The 21,083-nt window shown below is 38.0% G+C and overlaps 2 protein-coding genes across 4 annotated transcripts in view; one reads left to right on the top strand and one right to left on the bottom strand.

Moving 5' to 3' along the window:
* The window catches only part of SSH2 (slingshot protein phosphatase 2), a 248,908-nt gene extending 230,723 nt beyond the window's left edge, over positions 1-18,185 (bottom strand). The window contains exon 1 of one of the 3 annotated variants that reach the window (XM_004746924.3): positions 17,898-18,176. In XM_004746924.3, coding sequence (XP_004746981.1) covers positions 17,898-17,960 — 63 coding nt within the window. In that variant the 5' untranslated portion in view covers positions 17,961-18,176. Of the gene's footprint in view, positions 1-17,897 lie in introns of all 3 variants that reach the window. The other 2 variants (XM_004746927.3, XM_045070260.1) reach the window with 2 other exon arrangements.
* EFCAB5 (EF-hand calcium binding domain 5) overlaps positions 17,276-21,083 on the top strand; it is a 163,097-nt gene continuing 159,289 nt past the window's right edge. Inside the window, exon 1 of the mRNA XM_045070255.1 lies at positions 17,276-17,928. The gene's annotated coding sequence lies outside the window, so the exon portion shown is untranslated. The remainder of the gene's footprint in view (positions 17,929-21,083) is intronic.

Consider the following 21,083-nt stretch of genomic DNA (forward strand, 5'->3'; position numbering starts at 1 on the left):
ACCATTAGGGTTTCCTAACATTTTGCATTCCACTTAATATCACTTTGTCTTTGGAAAACCTTTACATCATAAATTTGAAAGGAAGCAAAAAAATTTTGCATTAAAATAAAAATATTCTTCAAAGAAAAAAAAAATAGATGTATTTATTTGAGAGAGAGAAAGAGAGTGCACAAAAGCTGGGAGAGGGGAAGCCGATTCCTGACTGAATGGGGAGCCCAACAAAGGCTCAATCTCAGGATCCTGAGATCACAGTCCGAGCCAAAACCAAGAGTCAGATACTTAACTGACTGAGCCACCTAGGTGCCCCCAGATAAAAATATATATATATATTTTTTTAAGATTTGAGAGAGAGAGAGAGAATTCACAAGTAGGGGGAGGCAGAGAAAGAGGGAAAGAATCTCAAGCAGACTCCCCGCAGAGCACAGAGCCCAAAGAAGGGCTCAATCACAGGACCCTGAGATCATGACCTGAGCCAAAATCTAGAACTTGACACTTAACCGATTGAGCCACCCAGGCGTCTGCAAAATCAAAATATTCTTTAAAAATGTTCTGTATAAATGATATACTTCAAAATTTAAACAATAAAAGAAGAAATTAACATATTTTTTCAGGTCATGTTAATTTTGGCCTATATTTGGAGGCAGTTATATTAGAGTTTTCCCTTGAAATACAGCTGATAATCTTTGGCTTAAAACCTCAACAGTGACACTACTCCTTTGTCTAAGTTTTAGCTGGTGTAACAGGAAAAAAAATTATCATTGGTCCATGCTACACATCAGGAGCCTAGATGAGCCCTGGACAAATTCAGCTCTTCATCCTCATACGTCATATGCTGTACCGATGGTAAAATTAACAGCTACCACTTATTGAAGGCTTAAAAGGGTCAGGTTCTATGATGAGTATCCCATAAATAACTCTGGAGTTGCATCAAATGTACATTTTATTTATGCTAATTTGATTATATGTGTTTAGAAGAGAGTAAATGTGAATGAAAATGTAAGTTATGTTATTGTGCACATGATTTTACTTGCAATTATATTCAACAAAGTGTCACAAACAACATGTCACAAAGTGAGTATGATGTGGAAGAAACTGCATCTCCTCAGACAGTCTCAGTTACAAATTGGATGCCCCAAACCATATATATTGTCCTTCATGGGTGATTTAAGAGTTTTTTTCCAGAGATAATTTTGACTATAATTTAATTTTTGCCTTATATGCTAACTTAGAACCCTACTAAGTTAGGACCAAACTTTGTCTCATTTGGTGTCCATAAAGACTCTACGAAGTAGGTACAACTATTAACCCTATTTTATAAAAGACTTAACAGGTAGAGAGATCATGCAACTTGCTTTGCAGTGGTAAGTTTCCAACTTGGGTCTTTCTGAATCCAAAGTTTCCGCATTCAACTACTATGCTATATTGCAATATGCCCATTTTCCAGATGGGGCATGAGAGGCTCAGAAAGTTTAATCAAACTGGTCCAGTATCAGTCTACGAGTAAGTCTTTATACCAAAACATAAACTTGAGCTTTCTCATTTTAAGTCCAACATGCTTTCCACATTACAAAAAAATTGTCTCTTTTCTACCAGGTTATCTTAGAAACTTAATAAAATAACTGTTAGAAGCCAGAAATGCATAGTAAATGGGGGAAAAATACTGTTATAAAGTGTTCACAAACTGGTGGCCCACAAAATAAATTGGGCCACAGATAAGCTCTGTTTAGTCATCAAGAAACATTCTTTTAAATCTTCATTAGTTGTTATGATAGACAAAGTCTGACAATAGGTATTGCAAAGATCTTTCTCCCTTGTTGCCACTCAATGATTAAGATGGAAAGTCATATACTGGCCTTCCTCGGATCTCTGGCACCAAGGGGTAATCAGGTAATCTAGGTCTGGCCAGAGACTAAAAGAAAATTCTTCTAGGAATGGGGGGTTTGTTTCCAGAAAAACTTATGTACTCCCAATCAAAGGTACTGCTAACTCCTCGCACTGTACCTTTTACTTCTTCTTGCATTGAACATGGATATACTAGCTGGATCTAACGAACATTTTTTTATAGAGAGACAAACATAAAAATGGGAATCATTACATTATTAATGGCAGAACACAAAGTTATAAAAGACTTAGATCCTCATGATATTGTTGAGCTACTGAGTTGGTTCTGGACCATGTGTCTTGGACTTCTGTTAGATAAACCAAAAATATTCTTATGGCTCAAACTTGGTCTTCTGTTACTTGCAGCCAAAATAATTTCTAGCCAATTCAATTGCCAACATTTATAAAAATCAGGAGATTTCATATAACAATCTGTATCACTAGTGTTTCTTGAACTGAACTAGAAGACTTTTCTGGAAACACTGGGTCTACACTCTCATTTGGTTACAACTGGCAGCCCCTAACCATGGAGTTCTCAGTCTCTACATTACCACAGGCCCCATGTAGCCAGCTACACTAATTTTGTTCATCTGCTTAATCCCACTGCCACATGTAAATGTGTGATCTTCTGCATTACATTTCAATGTATATCTAGCCTAGAACCCAGGTAGCCACTTGAATGCCTAGCATCCTAAAAAACCTCCAATCAATCACTACCAAAGACACAATACAGGGTTTTTAATATAGCAAAAACTCTCCTGAAGCTGTTCAAGAAATGAGTTATTCTAAACTTTATCCCTGAAGTCAAACTCTAGAAACTATTTAACAGTAAAATAAGAAGTTAGAGTAGTCAATTTTCCAGTTCTGAAATTCTGTGAAACCCTAGGAAGGATTATTTATGAATAAACCCTAAAATTTTGATAGTAATCGAAAGTCCAAGAAACCTCCTGCATTTCTTACATAGCAGTAGCAAGATCCCTAGAACAAGAAATCGGAGTTGTGATTTTGTAGTTTTTTTTTTTTTAAAGATTTTATTTATTTGACAGAGAGAAATCACAAGTAGACAGAGAGGCAGGCAGAGAGAGAGAGAGGAGGAAGCAGGCTCCCCACGGAGCAGAGAGCCCGATGCAGGGCTCGATCCCAGTACCCTGGGATCATGACCTGAGCCGAAGGCAGAGGCTTTAACCCACTGAGCCACCAGGCGCCCCGATTTTGTAGTCTTAATAGCAAGGTAAGCTTGCATCACTACTGCACATTACTGGGAAAAAACATTAGGGTTCCAATATCCAAAGCAATTAAGTCAGAATCTCACAAAAGTCTCAGAAGTAACAGGGGGGAATGATGATGTGGGACATTTCAAGATGGCTGTCATTTAGGAAACCTAAACAATGTAGTTTTCACTAGAAGCAGTTCCCAGAAATGATACACATTTCAACTGCCAACAACATTATCAATTCTTTGGAAAATAATATAAACAAAGGCTGAATTCTTAAATATCAATAATTTGTGCCCACCAAGCATTAAATTTAGACATACCCTCAGTGCAAAATTCACTGTATCTTTATCTGAAAAGAATTTTAATAGTTCTAATGGTAATTATAGATAACCACAAACTACAGCTTTCACTATCTTCAAATGTACTTCATTATACATTATTACCATTAAAAGATGATTGTGTCCATTTGAATTCAGGGTATATAACTTCTCATAAAGTAACACAACTCAGAGTAGTGTATACTGGACACAACAGAGTAAAGATGAAAATATATCACCAAAAATAAACACACCTTGGAAACCAAACTATCATAATCTTTTTTTTTTTTTTTTAAGATTTATTTATTTGAGAGAGAGAGTGCACACAGAGGGAGGGACAGAGGGAGATACAGAATCTCAAGCTGACTCCCAGCTGAGCATGGAGCTGGATGCACGGCTCGATCTTAAGACCTTGACATCATGACCTCAGCCAAAATCAAGAGACAGATGCTTAACCAACTCACCACCTACGGGCCCCCATCATAATCTTTTAAAATTAATTATGTATGTAACACTGTGCAAAAAGCAAAGAATTAAATCTACTTAACAACAGTGACCACCAGCAGTTACAGAACATCCACTATGCTATAGTGCTAGATACTGTGCTAGGTAGTCATTTAGTTATTTCACAAAAGCCAACAAATTATTCTGTAAGATAAGGGAACTGAAACTTAGGTGATTTGCCTGAAGTTTACACTTCGTAAAATCTGGGATTTTAACTCCAGAATCTGTCTAGAACCTAAAACCAATTTAGTCACTATGCCATAATGCAGCCTACTTCCTTGAGAAAAAGTTTGCAAAACATAAAATCATTATAAAATTAGCCAGAGAGGGAAACTGTCCTTTTGGGTCCAGATTTAGCAGAAAAGTTTACTGAGTGAGGGCCAGTGTATAAAATAGTTTTTCTTCAGAGGAATATATAATCAAGAAAGGTTTAGCAGCATTAAAAAAAAAAAAGGCTCATTATTTCAATATCACTGTCACATTACCTAATAATCTTAAAGAAATTCTTCTCTCAACTTCCAAAATGGTATTTCAGAAAGTCAGTAATAAATCAAGTAAAGTAGGCAAAAAGCAAAATGAGGAAAGAGAACTTAGTAATTTTAGGGAAGGGTTAAGAAATAACTATCTTACAAGGCATTTTTCTCTACTATTAACCCATATATTTTCCAAGAACATTTTGTGTATTCAAATATTTTCAAAAAGCAACTGTCCATTTCAATAATTTTTCCTTCATCTTTGAATTTAGGAGCACATATGATCTAATTCTATATAGGCTTTCGCTTTGGAGTTCACACAACTACTACAGAAGTTTTTTTTTTTTTTTTGAAGATTTTATATATTTATTTGACAGATAGACATCACAAGTAGGCAGAGAAGCAGGAAGAGAGAGAGCGAGAGAGGAGGAAGCAGGCTCCCTGTTGAGCAGAGACCCTGATGTGGGGCTCAATCCCAGAATCCTGGTAACATGACCTGAGCCAAAGGCAAGAGGCTTTAACCCACTGAGCCACCCAGGCGCCCCCTACAGAAGTTATTTCTAATTAGAGAATCACTATATGGTTATTTCAGAAATGTGAGCCACAAATAAAATACAGAATAAAAAAGTACAAAATCAAATGGGATATTTCAGTATATTAGAAGAATGAAGAAAGAATAAAACACAGGACCTCAATCATCTTATTTTCTAAATCACATGTTCAAGATAAGGCAACTTGTAAAAGAAAAATGCAACTTGTTTTAAAAAGGGTAGACTATACTAGTAGCTAAATGATATAAAGTCTTGTGCACAGTGGGACTTGATAAATGTTTGCAAATGAGTGCAATCCAATAAAACGGAAAAAAAAAATCTACTGAGAAAAAGAAAGAATAAGTCTGGAACCTGTTAAAACACAGTCTTCCTCTAAATGCCTTGAATCACCTGAAATGACAGCTGGAAACAAAGCAAAGACTAATGTGGTGAGCAACATTTCCATTTCTAACTTTCGGCTGGCTGACTGGCATTCTGAACAAGTTCATGCAGCACAGACGTCCAAATCTTCCTGTGTCTTAACTATAGAAACAACTATCACCTTCTATAAGACAATTTCAAAAACACAAGAAGACTTAGTGGTTTTAATAAAATTATTTTAATTTTAAAAATCTTCTGGGTTAAAGTTCTGTAAAGCAGTACTTAAACAGAAATCTAATATTTTCTTTCTCCTAAAAGCTGAATATTTAATTTTCAAGATTCTATATCTTGCAAAAATGTTTTATAAGCAAGTGGAAGAGTTCCTAGATTTTTCAGCCACATCTTGCCTAACCAGACTTCCTTTACAGTCAGTACAGTTCCTTTGAAGTTTAATTGAAAACCACAGAATCAGCATAAAAATGCTTAGAGTAGAGAAAGTTGCAGCTTGTATATGACAGATCAAGAAGACGAATCAAAATATGTGCTCATAAAAAATTTAGGACAATTTTTTTCAGTACTCTCTCAAGGAAGAAATAGGTTGCTTGTATTTTCAAACAGACTTCAATAATAAAAACTATAATCAAAATGTAGCCAAGTCTGAACCAAAGATCTCTTGTTATATCATATGTGACTTCATTCAGTTGGTTTAGAATTGCATTTTCTAAAAGCTGCATTCAATTTCAACTGCCAACTGTTTGGTATAGCTGAATTAGACAGCTCATTCTTCTCACCTATTGTTTCTTTGTACAAAGATATATTTAAACCCATGAATACATTCAATGTCCTCAGATTCTCTATATTTAAAAAAAAATCTATAAATTTCTGTTCTACTTTGCCACATGATTTATATTCTCAATCACTAAAAACAGCAATGCATTCAGTCTATTATTTTACTATACAAACTCAGACGACCACTTGCAATTATCTGTCCTACCATATAGCAGAACATTCAATAGATTAATATGCTACTAAGCATAGCCTAGTGAATTGATAAGCTCTCAAGGGAAGGAGATTTTTAAAGATTACAGTTGCATTAATCATTCTGCATGGTGCTCAAGGGTCATCACAAATCATACACAATATACTTTGCAGTGGAGACTGGGAATCCTTGATTTAAAAAATAAAGCTATTATTGAGTAAAAAATTTTAAAAATAAAGAGAAAAGATGTGGAGAGCCTATGAAATAGGCTATTTGAAATATGAAATAGCCTATGAAGTAGGCTATTTGTTAAAGTTATATTGTCATAAAGCGTGTATCTTCCCCACCAAATGTGTGTTCTAATGAAAATTTGCTTAATAAACAAATATCAACCCTAAATCACTATCATTATAAAAACAATTACTCCATGAGTGCATTCTTATTTGGTGCCAGACATAGGCTAAGAATGCTAAGGCGTTCTTCATTTAATGCTTATTTCTGTGAAAGAAATACTGCTATTATCCTTATTTTAGGAGATGGGCAAACTGAAGCATAGAACAGTTAAATGACTTGTCTAAATCTAGCACATTGTACAGCCAGGATTCAAATTCAGGAAGATTATTTTCCAGACCCTACACTCTTAACCACTATAGTGGACTGCTTCATGTTGCTATAGGTATTTGAAGCCTAAGAAGAGAGAAATGAAAATACTACTAGGACTTCCCCACCATATGGTCTATATTAGAATCACTGGCAGATACTATTTTTATTTGAAACCACAATCACTTTCTCAAACCCTAAAGAATCAATAAACTTCCTTAATAGATTAAGATACATTATGAGATGCTAACATGTGGTATATTTTAATTTCTGCCTGAGATATGCTAAGTAACATAATTGCAAAGAGAAGGCTCTCCCAAGTTGTTGGTGTTTCTATAAAAATGTCTGCAGCAATAATTGGAGAATCACTGCTCCAGTAAGATTTCTTTCCTTAAACTTCAATAAATATCATTTCATACATTCCCTTATATGTCTGAAGCATTGTAAAGAAGAGGCTGGATTTTCTTTTTCCTTAACTAGGGCAAGGTATGGAGCAGGGAGAAGAAGAATAGGTGAGGGGCAAGGTAACAACTACAAACACAAGTTTTCCAAAGATAGAAGCTTGAGTATCTGGCTACCATGCCTTACATAGCAATGTCTTACAATAATAACCCTGTAGGAAAAAAAAAAAGTTGGCTTCTAATTATGAATGGGACCAAAAGGGATTAAGATTTAGAAGTAAATAACATAACTTTCATTTTTTTAGTTGCAAAGATCATTTGCTCCTCCATCTTTCCCAATTACTCTGTTCCACATTTCCTATCCATTATCCCCTTTGGAAATGATCACCTTCTTCCCTACACAAATTTGGTTTTGCCACTCCTATTGTACTCATTATAATACTTTTATTGGTTATACATGCTTAGTTTATAGCTATCTTCCCCCACTATACCTGTAAATTCTAAGACAAGGATAATGCCTGATATCATCCCACAGTGCTTGAGAAGGTTCTCAGATGAGTTTATGAACTACTAAGGCACACGTAGCAAAATGACACAAATCATAGTGATTCAAACTAAAGCAGGGCAAACATGACACAAAATGAGTTTTAAAAAAAGGTGGGGGGGGGGGAATCAAACAACACCCAGACAAAGAGACTAACTCTTAACACCCAGAAGATAACTTAGAGTTATTGGTCTTTGAGTATGACAATCAAAACCTAAATATCAGCTCTGCCACTCCAAGCTAGGGGAATCTAGACAGCTCTCTGAAAATCAGTTTCTTCATCTGTAAAAGAGGAACAATAATAACATTCCTTCAAATGGTTGTTGTGTTGCCCATTTAACACTGAACTTAGTGTCTATAGCACAGCAAATACTTAAAACATTAGATAGCTATTAGGACAGTTATGCTTTAAGGTTTCTCTCATAAATTTTAACAAATTCACCTTAAAGGAAAGCCAAAAGAACATATACACTACATGCAAGGTAAAAGTAACTGCAGATGTTTTAATTCAGAAAAATTATGTTTACTTCTCCAGCCCTATTTTCTGTACTTTGCAAGGCGTCAGCACTGTACTACTTGTGGTTCTCAGTGCACATCTGTCATTTCTAATCCCTGTGCTTTAAATTCATACTTAAGAATGCTTCCTTCCTGGGTGCCTGGGTGGTTCACTGGGTTAAGTGCCTGCCTTCGGCTCAGGTCATGATCCCAGGGTCCTGGTATGGAGTCCTGCCCTGCACTAAGCTCCCTGCTCAGTAGGAAGTTGGCTTCTCCCTCCCTCTACCCCCTCTTCTGCTCCTGCACTCCCTCTCTCTGAAGTAAATAAATAAAATCTTAAAAAAAAAAAAAGCATACTTTCCTCCCTCCTGCTACTCACCCTAAACAACCCTGTGTTTGCCGGCTAACTCCCACTCGCTCTTTAAGGCTTAACTAAGAAATCCTTGCTGGCCTCCTCTCTCTTCTTCAAGGTTTATATCATCTGTGACTACTACACTGTACTCTAATTACTTTTTTAATACCAATCTTTTCACTTATACTCTAAAAGCTTCCTGAGGCCAGGGACTAACTGGCTGCTGGATCCCCAATCCTGGCATGAATGAATGAATAAATAGATATATCCAGGACTGGGTATAGCACAGGATACAAAAGGTACTAAATTATTTTTTTTAATTATATAAAACAGCTCCATAAAAACTAGGCTAGAACAGAGTATACTACCATTTGTTTCCAAGCATATTCTCTCCCACTCAATTAGTGAAATATTTCCCATTTTTTCAGGAAATCTTGGGAACCATGGGACCTCTCACTACAGTTCAGAGCCAAGAACACCTCACCAGACTTTCTCTTGACAAATAGGAAAAGGAAGGGCACTGTGAACAGCAGCTGTGCTGCTCAAGCTGGGCGAGAAAATGCAGGGCAGTTTGTAAAAGTATCTAAAAAGAACTCAGTGCTGCGAACCAGAGGAAGAGAATGCATGGGGCTACCTGACAAAATAGCACTCATTAAATATTTGTTGATTAACAAGAATCTTTGGGTCTCTCCCACGTACACTTGAGGTCTAGCAGATTTCAGAGTGGATAACGGGTCTTATCAATAATCGCACGGGGACAGGTGGGTGCCTGGGTGGCTCAGTCTGTTAAGCGGCTGCCTTCAGCTTGGGTCATGATCCCAATCCACATCAGGCTCCTTGCTCAGCAGGGAGCCTGCTTCTCCCTCTGTCTGCCACTCTGCCTGCTTGTGCGCGCTCTCTAACAATAAATTTTTTTTAAAAATTCTAAATTTTAAAAAATAAATTAAAAGAATCACTTTAAAAAGATAATCACGTGTGGTTTTTAAAATTAGAAAGAGTTTCCTTACTATAGTTAAGTTTCTTGAATGAATGAACAAATTAGTGAAAACCATGGACATGTGAATGCCTACAATGGGCCTGGCAATTGTGTAGCCAGCAAAACAGCAAACATTTAATGGAAAAGAGTAAAGCCTCAAGTTGCTGATATCAGCAATAGTATTTAATGGTACTATATAGGAAGGCAGCATGGACCCTGCATATTGCCTTTTTCACGGCATAATCTAGAATCTGCTCCTTTTCCCTTTTTCTTAAGATTTATTTATTTATTTGACGGGGGTAGGGGCAGAGAGAGAAGGAGAGAGAGAATCTCAGACTCCCAGCTGAGCCGGATTTGGGGGAGAGTGGTACTTCTCAGGATCCTGAGATCATGACCTGAGCCAAAATCAAGAGTCTATAGCTTAACCCACTGAGCCATGCTGGCACCCCTGCTCCCTCTCACTTAAAGTCAGATAGAAATGATAAGAGACCTGAAGATAACTTTTGATTACCAAAGGACTCCTCTTACTCTGGACTTCCAGGGGCTCTTGAGTCAAATTTTAAAATCTAAGTTAGTTGAAGTTTATTGTCTGTCCATGCAATTAAATAAATACTAAGTAATAAAGTGTTAAACTAACTAAACTCCTGTGGGACTAGCAATGGATCTTCAGTGGAACACATTTTAGCTTATGACTCCAATTTAGTATTTCCCATGTAGAATCACACACCATTAGAAAAAGAAGCGATTGTTTCATAAAATAAACTGAGAAAAGTTGTTAACTATTTGGAACAAAGTACGTTTAATATTTACCTCATACTGTGTAGTAAAATCAATTTCAGATGATTGAAGTTAAATATAAAAATAAACTATTAAAAAACTTAAGAAAATATAGGTGAATATATCTCTGTTGATAGAAAACTGAACTAAGTAGAAAAACAATGGAAAACATACACACACAGCTTTGGATTGATGGTATTAAATTTTTTTATGGCATTAAAATCTTTTAAATGTTTATATATCCATGAATAAAACAAACCAAATAAAACAAGATGGCAACTGAAAAACCAAGGCAAATGTCCAACATAACAGAAAAAGGTTAATATTCTTAGTGTGTATAAAAAATATTTACAAGGGGAACCTGGGTGGCTCAATCAGTTGAGCGTCGGACTCTTCGTTCTGGCTCAGGTCATGATAAATCAGGTCATGATAAATCTCTGGCTCAGTCAGTAAAGCATGTAACTCTTGATCTTGGGAGCATGAGTTTGAGCACCACATGGGGTGTACAGATTATTTTAAAAAGTATTTACAAATCAATACAGCAAAAATAGCTATCAATGGAGAAAGTTGAGTTAATCACATGAATTATTTACAAAACAGGGAATATAAAACATATAGCAGCAAATATTTGAGAAAAATGTTAAAACCTCTGGAAAAAAATATAAATTAAAATGATAAAATGCTAGTGGTTAAGAGAAAGGATTCTGGGGTTAGACACGAGGCCTATAATCTTGGGTAGTTCATTTTACTTCTCTGAGCCTCAATTTTCTTTTCTTTTCTTTTTGAAGATTTTATTTATTTATTTATTTGTAAGAGAGAGAGACTGAGCAAGGAGGGGTAATGCTTAACTGACAGCCATCCAGGCATCCCTGGGTCTCAATTTTTTTTGTAGAACAGAGATAATAATAATACCTAAACCAAAGGAGTGATGTAAAAATTAAATAACATAATGCATGTAAAATACTCAGCATAATGCCTGGTACATGATAAGTGTTCAATAAACAATAGCTCTTACTATAATAAAGAAAATAGATGATGATGATGATACTCAGGGCTGATGAGGGTGCAGTGGAACCGATATTTTTATCCACCTGACCTCTGGTATATTGCACAGTTTGTCAACGAAGTTTGAGTCAATCTTTCTAAAGGACAATTTAGCAGTATGTACTACAAAATACTCATAATCTTCAGGCTTCTGGAAACAAAAATGTTTAAAAACAATGGAAGAACTCAAAAGGGAAAGGTCTGCTAAATAATACTATATTCATCGATTCATCATCCATTGATCCATATGTCCAATATTATTGACCTTGATGATACAAAATTATGAAAACAAACCTAGTCCTTGTTTAAGGATTAGCTTGGGAGATAAGCAATCAAATAATCAAGGGCACTAAGGAGATAAGAGCCACAACGGATAAGTACAGGGATCTATGGTGCGCATAGAAAGAGCACCTACCATAGTCTGAGAGTAGAGTCAGGGAAGCTTCCCAGAAGAAGAGCTGGGACCTGAAGGATGAGCAGGAATTAGTCAGGTAAAGAGATGAAGAAAAAGTGTTCCAGGTAAAGGGAACAGCATGTGCAAAAGCCTAGAGATCAAAGAAAGCATGGCATGTCAGCTTGACTGAGCAGTGTGCAAGGCAGGAACTTGGGAAAAGACGAGGATGAAGAGGTAAAGCAGGGTTTGCTCACTAAAAGTCTTGCTAGCAAAACTCTGGAGTGTAAACTTTATTCTAAGGGCAATACAAAAAATTAAAAAGCAATTAGTTCTAATAAATAAGTCAATAATCATAATATATCAAGAGGATACACAAGTTGAAAAGAATGAACAAATACCTAAAACGGAAATACAAAACTATAGTGAAGGGTGCACAACTTTGTGAGTTTTACTAAAAATCACTAAATTATAAAATTATGAAAATGGGTTTATTTTAGGTTTTGTAGACTATACCTCAATAAAGCTATCTTTTAAAAAGTTAACAGAAATATCTAACCATCTAAAAAATGTTCAACTTGTCTAGTAATAAAGTTTATATAAGACCAATGAGGTACTATTCTTTATCCTTGAAAGTTACTAATGATTAAATATGAAATGAAGATATCCAGTGTTAATAAGGCCAAGAGAATAGTATTTTTACCCTATGCTGGTTAAAATAAATGTTAACTGGAACAACCTTTCTAGAAAATATAAATATGCAAGAGGAGTTTTAAAATTGTTTATACTCTGTGATCCAGTAATTATATTTCTTGAAATCTTAATAAATATTCCAAAATATAGTCAAATATTTATGCCCAATGATGTTCACAGCAATGTGATTTATAATAGCAAAAAAAAAAAAAAAAGTTGGAAAAAAAACAGATGTTCAACCATAATGGGATGGTTGGGATGAGTTATAAGTGCTCTATGCAGCCATTTAAGTGCTATGGCACATAGATATATATTTATGATATGTAGTAAATTTTAAAAGAACCAAATATACAAAATTATATAGACAGCAGCATTTCAGCTATGTAAAATATATATGCAATTGTAGAGCATATATCTTTCATTCTCTTTTCTGTGCTTTTCCGTATTTTCCAAAATTTCCTACAATGACCATGTATTATTTCTGTAGTGTAAGAAAGTTCTAAAGCTGTCTTCAAAAAATTAAAAACCATCACTTTTAAGTATTTATACTTCGGACAAATCAACTGCATATTTGCTATGGCTTTATTTTCTCTGAGAGAAAGGTGTGGTCATCTTTGAATATATATAAAATACACATATAATTCAATAGTATCTTATTTATCCAGCATCATATATGGAAATGACTTTCCCCAGTTAATTAAAATGTGCACCATAAACCTCAAAACTTCCATGAAACTTGGATGGATTTCTATCTTAAAATACAATTCACTCAATCCTGACTGCTTAAAAAGAAGACAAAACAAGATGAAGCCATATTATGATTATTCAGGGTGATCATTATGACCACATAATAGTAGCTCTGAGGGACCACCGGGTTTTAGAGATTGATCCTCACATTAAGTAGTCTGTTACCATAACTGCTAAATTTTTCTTATGCCGGCTATTTATAAATCTTCTTCTTCCTCCCTTGCTATAAAACCATCAGCTATCATTTCCCAGAATTGAAAGCAACCTGTCTTTAGCAGCACCTGCCACACTTCCCATTCCTATTTTGCTGTTGATTATCTTCCTAGAGTAAGAAAAATTAAATATCCAAGTTTTAAGAATTATGTATAAACTGAGAGATAACAGGCTTCAAATAAGGGTATCACCTAAAAACGATCTGCACAGATCTAGATGATTCTGTTCTAGTTCAGGTTACAATATACGTTAACTTCAAAGAGTATGAGTTCTTGATTATATCTCATGTCTTGGTTCCTTTACTATATGGGCAATCAAGTTCTCAGGATCAGAAACTCATATGCTGTTTCACATTATGGAAAGAGATATGGACCAGGAGCCAAGGAACTTAGTTCTAGGGTATGTTCTTACACTAACCAGTTTTGTGACCTTCAGCAAGTCTTTTAACCTTGGTACCTGTCCTGCATAACTCATGAGGCTGCCCTAGAGTTAAATTAGAACACAAACACAGGGGCACCTGGGTGGCTCAGTGGGTTAAGCCGCTGCCTTCGGCTCAGGTCATGATCTCAGGGTCCTGGGATCGAGTCCCACATCGGGCTCTCTGCTCGGCAGGGAGCCTGCTTCTCTCTCTCTCTCTCTCTCTCTCTCTCTGCCTCTCTGCCTGCTTGTGATCTCTGTCAAATAAGAAAAAAAAAAAAAAAAAAAAAAAAGAACACAAACACAAAAAAACACTCTGAAAAGTACAAAACATTACAGAAAAGTAAAATATTTCCTTGTTATTTCAGTATGTTTATATGACCATGGATCAACACAGGTATCCATTCAGAAAATTCATAAAGAAGGAAAAAGATAATTCTTAAATTGTCTATTAACTAAGAAACCTCTATTATCTTAGAAGAACAATACTTTCCAAAGTTGGCATCTCTGATTTCTCTTTCCCTATATCCAATCAGTTCTCAGGTCCTTTGTTTCTTCTCCATAATCCCTCACATCTTTCCCTCTTTCCATTACCACTTCATACCCCCAGTTTAGGCCTTTATTATCTCACACCTGGGCTTCCATAATGGCCTCTAACTGGCTCTACTCATGGCCTCCCTCCACCTCTCTCAAATCCCTATGGCCAATAGCTCCCAGATCAATTTTCTTAAAACACCACTGTGATAATATCTGCTCAAAAACCTCTTGAGACTCTCCATTACCTTCCCTATCAAGTTCGAACTCCTAAACTCAGCAGTCCCTGTGCAGTCCCAGCTTCCTCTTCACCTTTATCTCTTACTACTCTTCCAAAGAGATCCTTCCTCAAACTGGATTAGTTAAGTCCTTCAGATATGCCTTGTGCTTTCTGGCCTGTAAGTTTTGGTAATACAACTTCTCTCCACCTGAAATACTCTTAATTTCTCCGGCCCTACTCCAGTCTATAAATATTGTACCCATACTTCAAAGCTGTTTGAATCTTGTCCACCTACTATATGTACTTCTCTTTGATTACCACAATGGAAAAGATGGAAAATCCTAAAGTTAAACACATTTTCAACAGCTGACACTGGGCACATTCCTTAATAGCTCTTTGCCTCAGTTTCTTCATCTGTAAGGCAGGGATAATAGCAATTTCCTTTGGACATAATGTGAGGAGTAAATGTCATGTAAAGCATTTGGCATGACACCTAACACAGACGAAAACCCAAGAAATAAATGTTAGATATTGTTATTATTACTCTTGCCATTAGTGAATTTATCTTAATTTGAATTCAGCAATATTTATGGCCATTACAAATAAACTAAGTGTTAATGTACATACAGTATCATTTCCCTCAGTCTCTTTTTCTACACTCTCATCTCACATTTGTTCTTCCCATCCCTTCCCAAGATTACATGATATCGATACATGGGATTGATGTCTGATACATCTTACTATCTGTAATAATCACTCATACCAGTAGATCAATAGATTTGTTTAATCCCCAGTGAATGAATATTGAAGAACTGACAGTATTAAAATGCCCTATACACCTATAGTGAAAAAGTAAAATGCTTAAAGTTATTAATTTAAAAAATTTAAATTTCCAGTCTCACAAAATTAAATCTCTCCTTTCATGATCCTCTAGACTTTTTGTTTGTTTGTTTTCTCTCTTTTACCTTTAAAACAAACGACTCAACCTATTCATGCAACAAGAGATACAATAGCAAATATATGCAGGTCAGACAGCATACAAATATTGGAACACAAGAACCACAAGACAACTCAGTTGAACATAGCTCTGGATGAAGTGAAATAGGAAGACAACTTAAGGGGAAAGGTAACTGGCTCATCAGTCATACAAACACACACACCCACACCCACACACACACCAGTTCCAGGATTCCTTTATACCCAGGGCCACATATAAACAACTGAAATAACCGGGCTACTACAGCAAGTAGCTGTAGAAATATCAGTCAGTTAGCTCAACAACTGAGCTTACCACATGATCAATTTAATTACCTATCTCAAAAGTGGCTATTAACATACCTCAATATTCTAATAACTAAGGTCTGGCTAAGTAAGTCATATCAAGTACATACAGTCTTACTGTATACTAATCATTCAACTCAAGAAACTTAGTATAGTTGCATTCTCAGCCAAAATCAGGTCTGGTGACAACTATCCTCAAATGGTTTATCAGTAGAGAGAAGTAAGGTGGTTTGAAGGAATGTTAACTTTCCAAGAACTAGCATAAAATACAACGTAAAAATTAGTTTATTAAGTTTCTATCCATATCACACTTGTCTTCAGAAGACCCTAAAACATTTTACCAGCTTTGAAGGGCAACTATTCTCAAATCTCAAAATCTCAAGAGTTGGAAAAAGCCTTAGAAGTCCCCCACTGAAGGAATTTCTTATACTAAATTCCAGGCAAAAAGCCCTTCTTTGAATACTTTAAGCAATGGACACTCACTATTTTTTGCAAGGCAGTCCACTTCACTGTTACAAAATTCTTCTTTACAATCATTGGAAATCTGCCTCCCTGAACTTTTACCCAAAGATCATAGTTCTGCTCTCTGGAACAATACAAGTTAATTTCTGAAATATAATCAATTCTAGAATTAGGATATAATTGTCAATTTGGTCACACAAAATGCAGAAGAAAGCTCAGGACACGACAACATTTTGAAATTCATCAAACCATGTTGAAATCACAAGCCACCATATTTTCGAGATAGCAAACCCCATGCCTCAGTGGACATACAAATACTAAGAATAACCTGATGTTTTACAGCGGAACCTGATGTTTACAGTGTTTACCGAATACCTTTTGGCAACTGAAACTACTAAATCCACCAACACAGTTTTAAAAATTATAATTCTGTAGGAAGTTCAAGACGGTTTTGTTCATATTTTCATTCTATTTCCTTCTAAAACATCTGCATGTTTTTAAAAGATCCCACCTCGCCCCACGTGTGCAATGTTTTACGTATTTATTTTTAATATTTTTTAAAAATAAATATATTCAAGAATAAAGCCTAAAAGAATGGGCTGTAAAGGAGTGGGGGTGGGGCTAGCAGGGAAGTCAAAGAAGGGGCCAGCAGGAAAGTGCTGGTTACTGGGTATTTTCCTTCTGGAAGCATGCTTCACCGTTATAGGTGTCTGAAGTAAGGAACCATACAAACACGATCCAAGAACAAGAACGATCATGAGCAATGAGCGTAAAGCATTAATGTCTGTAAGATGCAAATGAATTGGTACTGGTCATCAAGCAGCGCCAGATGCTTCAGAACCTCTTAGAGGAAAGGTAAGAGCTCCAAGAAGCAGAGACCAAGGCCACCCTCTGCGGGAGGGAAAGAGGGAAGAAACCAAGGAGTAACTACCAGCTCAGCAGTCCACTGAAGCCCGAACAGTACCAGAGCACAAGAACGACGGCAAGTGACTAGAGGGAAGGCACACACCGCGGAGAGCCTGAAGAAGGGGCTGCAGTGTGCGAATACCGAACGGGTCCAAGAGATGGGTGTGGGAAAACGGCTGTGGTGTGTGTAAGGGGCAACGCAGGAGCCCCATGGTCCTCTCCCTGCAGCAGAGCAACAGAGGGTACAAGGAAGGGGGAGGGTGAAAAGCAAGAATGACTCATTCCCGAAAGGAAGTGTTCAAGCCATAGGAAAGCATGCCGCGGGGGGGTTCAAGGCGAGGACTGGGAGAGCCAGGTGCCCCCAGTGATGGAGGCAAACCCCAACGTCCCGTAGTTCCCGTAGCTCGTCTTTAAGATGGGGTGTGTGGGGGTTTCGCGGCAGCCGAGTGCCAAGGCCTGGGAAGCGGCGCGGCGCGTGCGCAGTGGCGATCGGCGGGACCCGCTGAGGCAAAGCGGAGCCGCAGTGACAGAAGCGAGCGGAGCGGCCGCCGGGTGGGACTCACCGAGGCGCAGGGGCTGGAGGTGGTGCTGGGGGTAGGCGACCGCTGGACCGTGACCAAAGCCATCTAGGCGCTGCTAGGTTGTTCCGGGCAGGGCATTCTTGTCCTGAGTGTGGGGGGCGGGAGGGTGACGGAGCCGGGATGGGGAATAGGGTATGGGATGGGGGTGAGGGGAACGGGGAGGAGGAGGAGGACGCGGGAACGGCCGCAGGCTCCGCACCCAACACCGGACTCTCGCCTACTGACGCGCGGAACGGGCGGCGGGCGGGCGGGCGGGCGGTTCGGCAGCAGCGGGGCACAATGAGCGCTCCCAGTGCGCAGGCGCCACCTGTCAGCAACCGCCTCTCCCCTCGGCGCGCGCCGCCGCCTCGCCGTAACCCTTGAGTTGCCGGAAGCCGGCTGAGTGTTTGCGTCTCCGGCCGCCGCCCCTTCCCGGGTTTCCTCCCTTGCCCTGGAATCACGCGGTTTGCCCGCGTCGAGAGGCAGGGTGGTGGGCTGGGGGGAGGGGCCCCGGGCCGGGGAGAGGGGAGAGCTCTGGAATCCCCACTCCTGAGAGACGACCATTTTATGAGGTGGGGGCGCACAGCTTAACCGATCTTAGTGAAAGGAAACTGAGGTGAAAATCCTGAGGCAAACATGTTGTCTGGTGGAACGGGGCTCCGACGGGTTTCAAAGGCTTTCTCTGGGCCGGAGTGAGACGTACTGGACTGGAGACCCTCCTGGTGCGACCAGAGACGAGTTTATCCTCTTTTGACCCGGTTCTCGGGGTTTTTTTTCTGAGCTTTACCACCCTCTGTCTCAGAGCCCATGTTTTATGATGAGACTTTATGAAAGAAAGAAAGGTTTTTAATTTTATACCCTGGCAAGCTTCAGGGTACCCCTCACGCTTCCTCTATTACCCGGGCCTCTAAGGACTCATTCATTATTCCTAAGGTGGAGAGAGGCTGCATCAGCCCCGGAGGCGGAGAAAGCTGGGCTCACGGAGTTAAAAGGGTCAAACCTGCTGTTTACCTCCCACTTGCTTCCCGCTGGGAAGAAATTCTCTTGAATTGGTTTTGCTCCTTGAGATTTTTCTTCTCCTTCGGCTCTAGATTTCATGATTGCATAGACACATGTGAAATGTAGATTATTAAATATTTTAAAGGAATACTTTTCTGAAAGATAAACCGTCAGTAGACTATAAACTAAGAAAGTAATGGAAAATCAAGATTAAGGGGGGGGGGATCTCACTATGCAAATACCACTGATTGTTTACACAGAGAAAGAGTTGACAAAGCTATTTCTCAATTGGAGTGGATGTTCTGGAAGATACCACCGTGCATCTCAAAGCTGTAGAAAACACACACATTAAGGAGTTTGCAGTTATTAAAGCCTCCTCCTCCTGTTGTTACTCAAACTCCCTTGGATCTCATTGCTTTCTTTCAACTGACAGGGCTGTCATGAGCTCTTTCTGGCTGCTGTATGGTTAAATGCCACTAGAGCCCTCTGTGCTGAGCCTTTGTTCTCTCCCTGGGGCCCTGCGGTTGAAATAATTAGCAGGGAGGTTCCATCAAGAATCAAGACACTGAGGGTCCCTGTACTGTACAGCCCTGTGTAGAATGAATCGCAGAGAAGCCAGCTGGTAGGCTTTTGCCCCCTGGTGGTGGTTAAGAGTACCTGCGAGACAAAATTAAACAAAGATGTATGGTTCACCGATTAAACGATCTGTGTTTTTTCTTTCTTTCCCGGAGCTGCGTAGTAAACAGGAAAAGAAAAGACAAAGTTCAGAAATAAGAACTTTGAGCCAATGCTTAGAAGACCAAACAGGAAGTTATATGCATAGCTAAGAAATATACATGGCTGAAAGCTGAATGAAAGATAAATGAAACAAACGTGGTAAAGAAATCAAAGTATTCTAGGAAAAGTATTATTCAAATCAACAGGTCTTACTAATGTACTAGTATGTTACTTTTCTTAGTGCATCAGGGATAGCTACACTGATTATCTAGTTTTGTGTACCAACAGAATATTAAGAAATTCTTTTAACAGATGACTTAATTCCATTAATCTTACAATGGAAAAGATCACTGCTATAGGACTCTGAAGACCTGGTTTCTAACTCCAGTTCTGTGAAACTTTAGGCAAATGGGTTAAACTTTTTGAGCATTGGTTTCTACAATGGATTGCTAACTCACAGGATTCCTGTGATCAAATGAGATAATGCATGGTAAAGTACAAGATAAACTATAAAGCCCTGTATGTAGTTAAGATAACTTTATTATTCTCTAGTTTGTTTCAAGTTTGGTCATCTTTCTTTGAGTGTACTCTATGTGTAGAAAATAGCATCAAGCAGAAAGGGAATAAAAATGACTTAAAAGGACATGACACATGCTTCTCTTAATAGTAAGAGAAGTAGATGCGTGATGAAGATAAGTCTCATTAGGCAGATATAATAGATCTTTGTTGGACATATCTGAGGTGATAAAATCCTGGTCAAAATTAGGATTATAAAAGAACTTGGAATTAGGGGCACCTGGGTGGCTCAGTGGGTTAAGCGATTTGCCTTGGGCTCTGGTCATACATGATCAGGGTCCAAGGTCCCAGCTCACCAGGGAAGTCTGTTTCTGCTCATGTACTCTCTCACTATTATTCTTTCAAATAAATAAAAATCTTTTAGAAAATTGGAATTATAAAGTACCCAGATTCACATTAAACTTATTTGTATTAGGAAGTTAATTTATAATCTACAAAGGAAATAGCTCTTCCTGGTATAGAACCATTTGAGGAAGCTTAGATTTGGAAATCTTGATTTATGTTCATTTGTCACCATTAATTGAGAACATATTGAGTATGTATTATATTTTAAGAACAAAATAAAAGTCTATCTTTCAGGACCTCAAAGCCTATTAGCAAGGAAAAGTGGTACTGTGGTTTCAGTCACCTTTGATAGGCCCCCAAGAAGGTTACATATATAGGAAAAGCCTAAATATGTACAAAATTCTTTCAAAACACAGAGGAAGAGGTCTGGGTAAATGCACATTTTATGATACTGGCTTTCAGGCTTTGATTGCAGAGCTAGATCACCTGTGAGCATTTGAAATCTATGCTCTCTGCCTCATTTATACCTATTCTTCCCTAGGCTCCACCCTGGTTCCTACTTGGTCTTCTGGTGATGTGAGGGAGGAAGTATCTACTTCTAATAGAGAAAAA

This window comes from Mustela putorius, unplaced genomic scaffold (genome assembly GCF_011764305.1).
Source record: "Mustela putorius furo isolate JIRA1106 unplaced genomic scaffold, ASM1176430v1.1 tig00003962_pilon_pilon_pilon, whole genome shotgun sequence".
Lineage (NCBI taxonomy): Eukaryota > Metazoa > Chordata > Mammalia > Carnivora > Mustelidae > Mustela > Mustela putorius.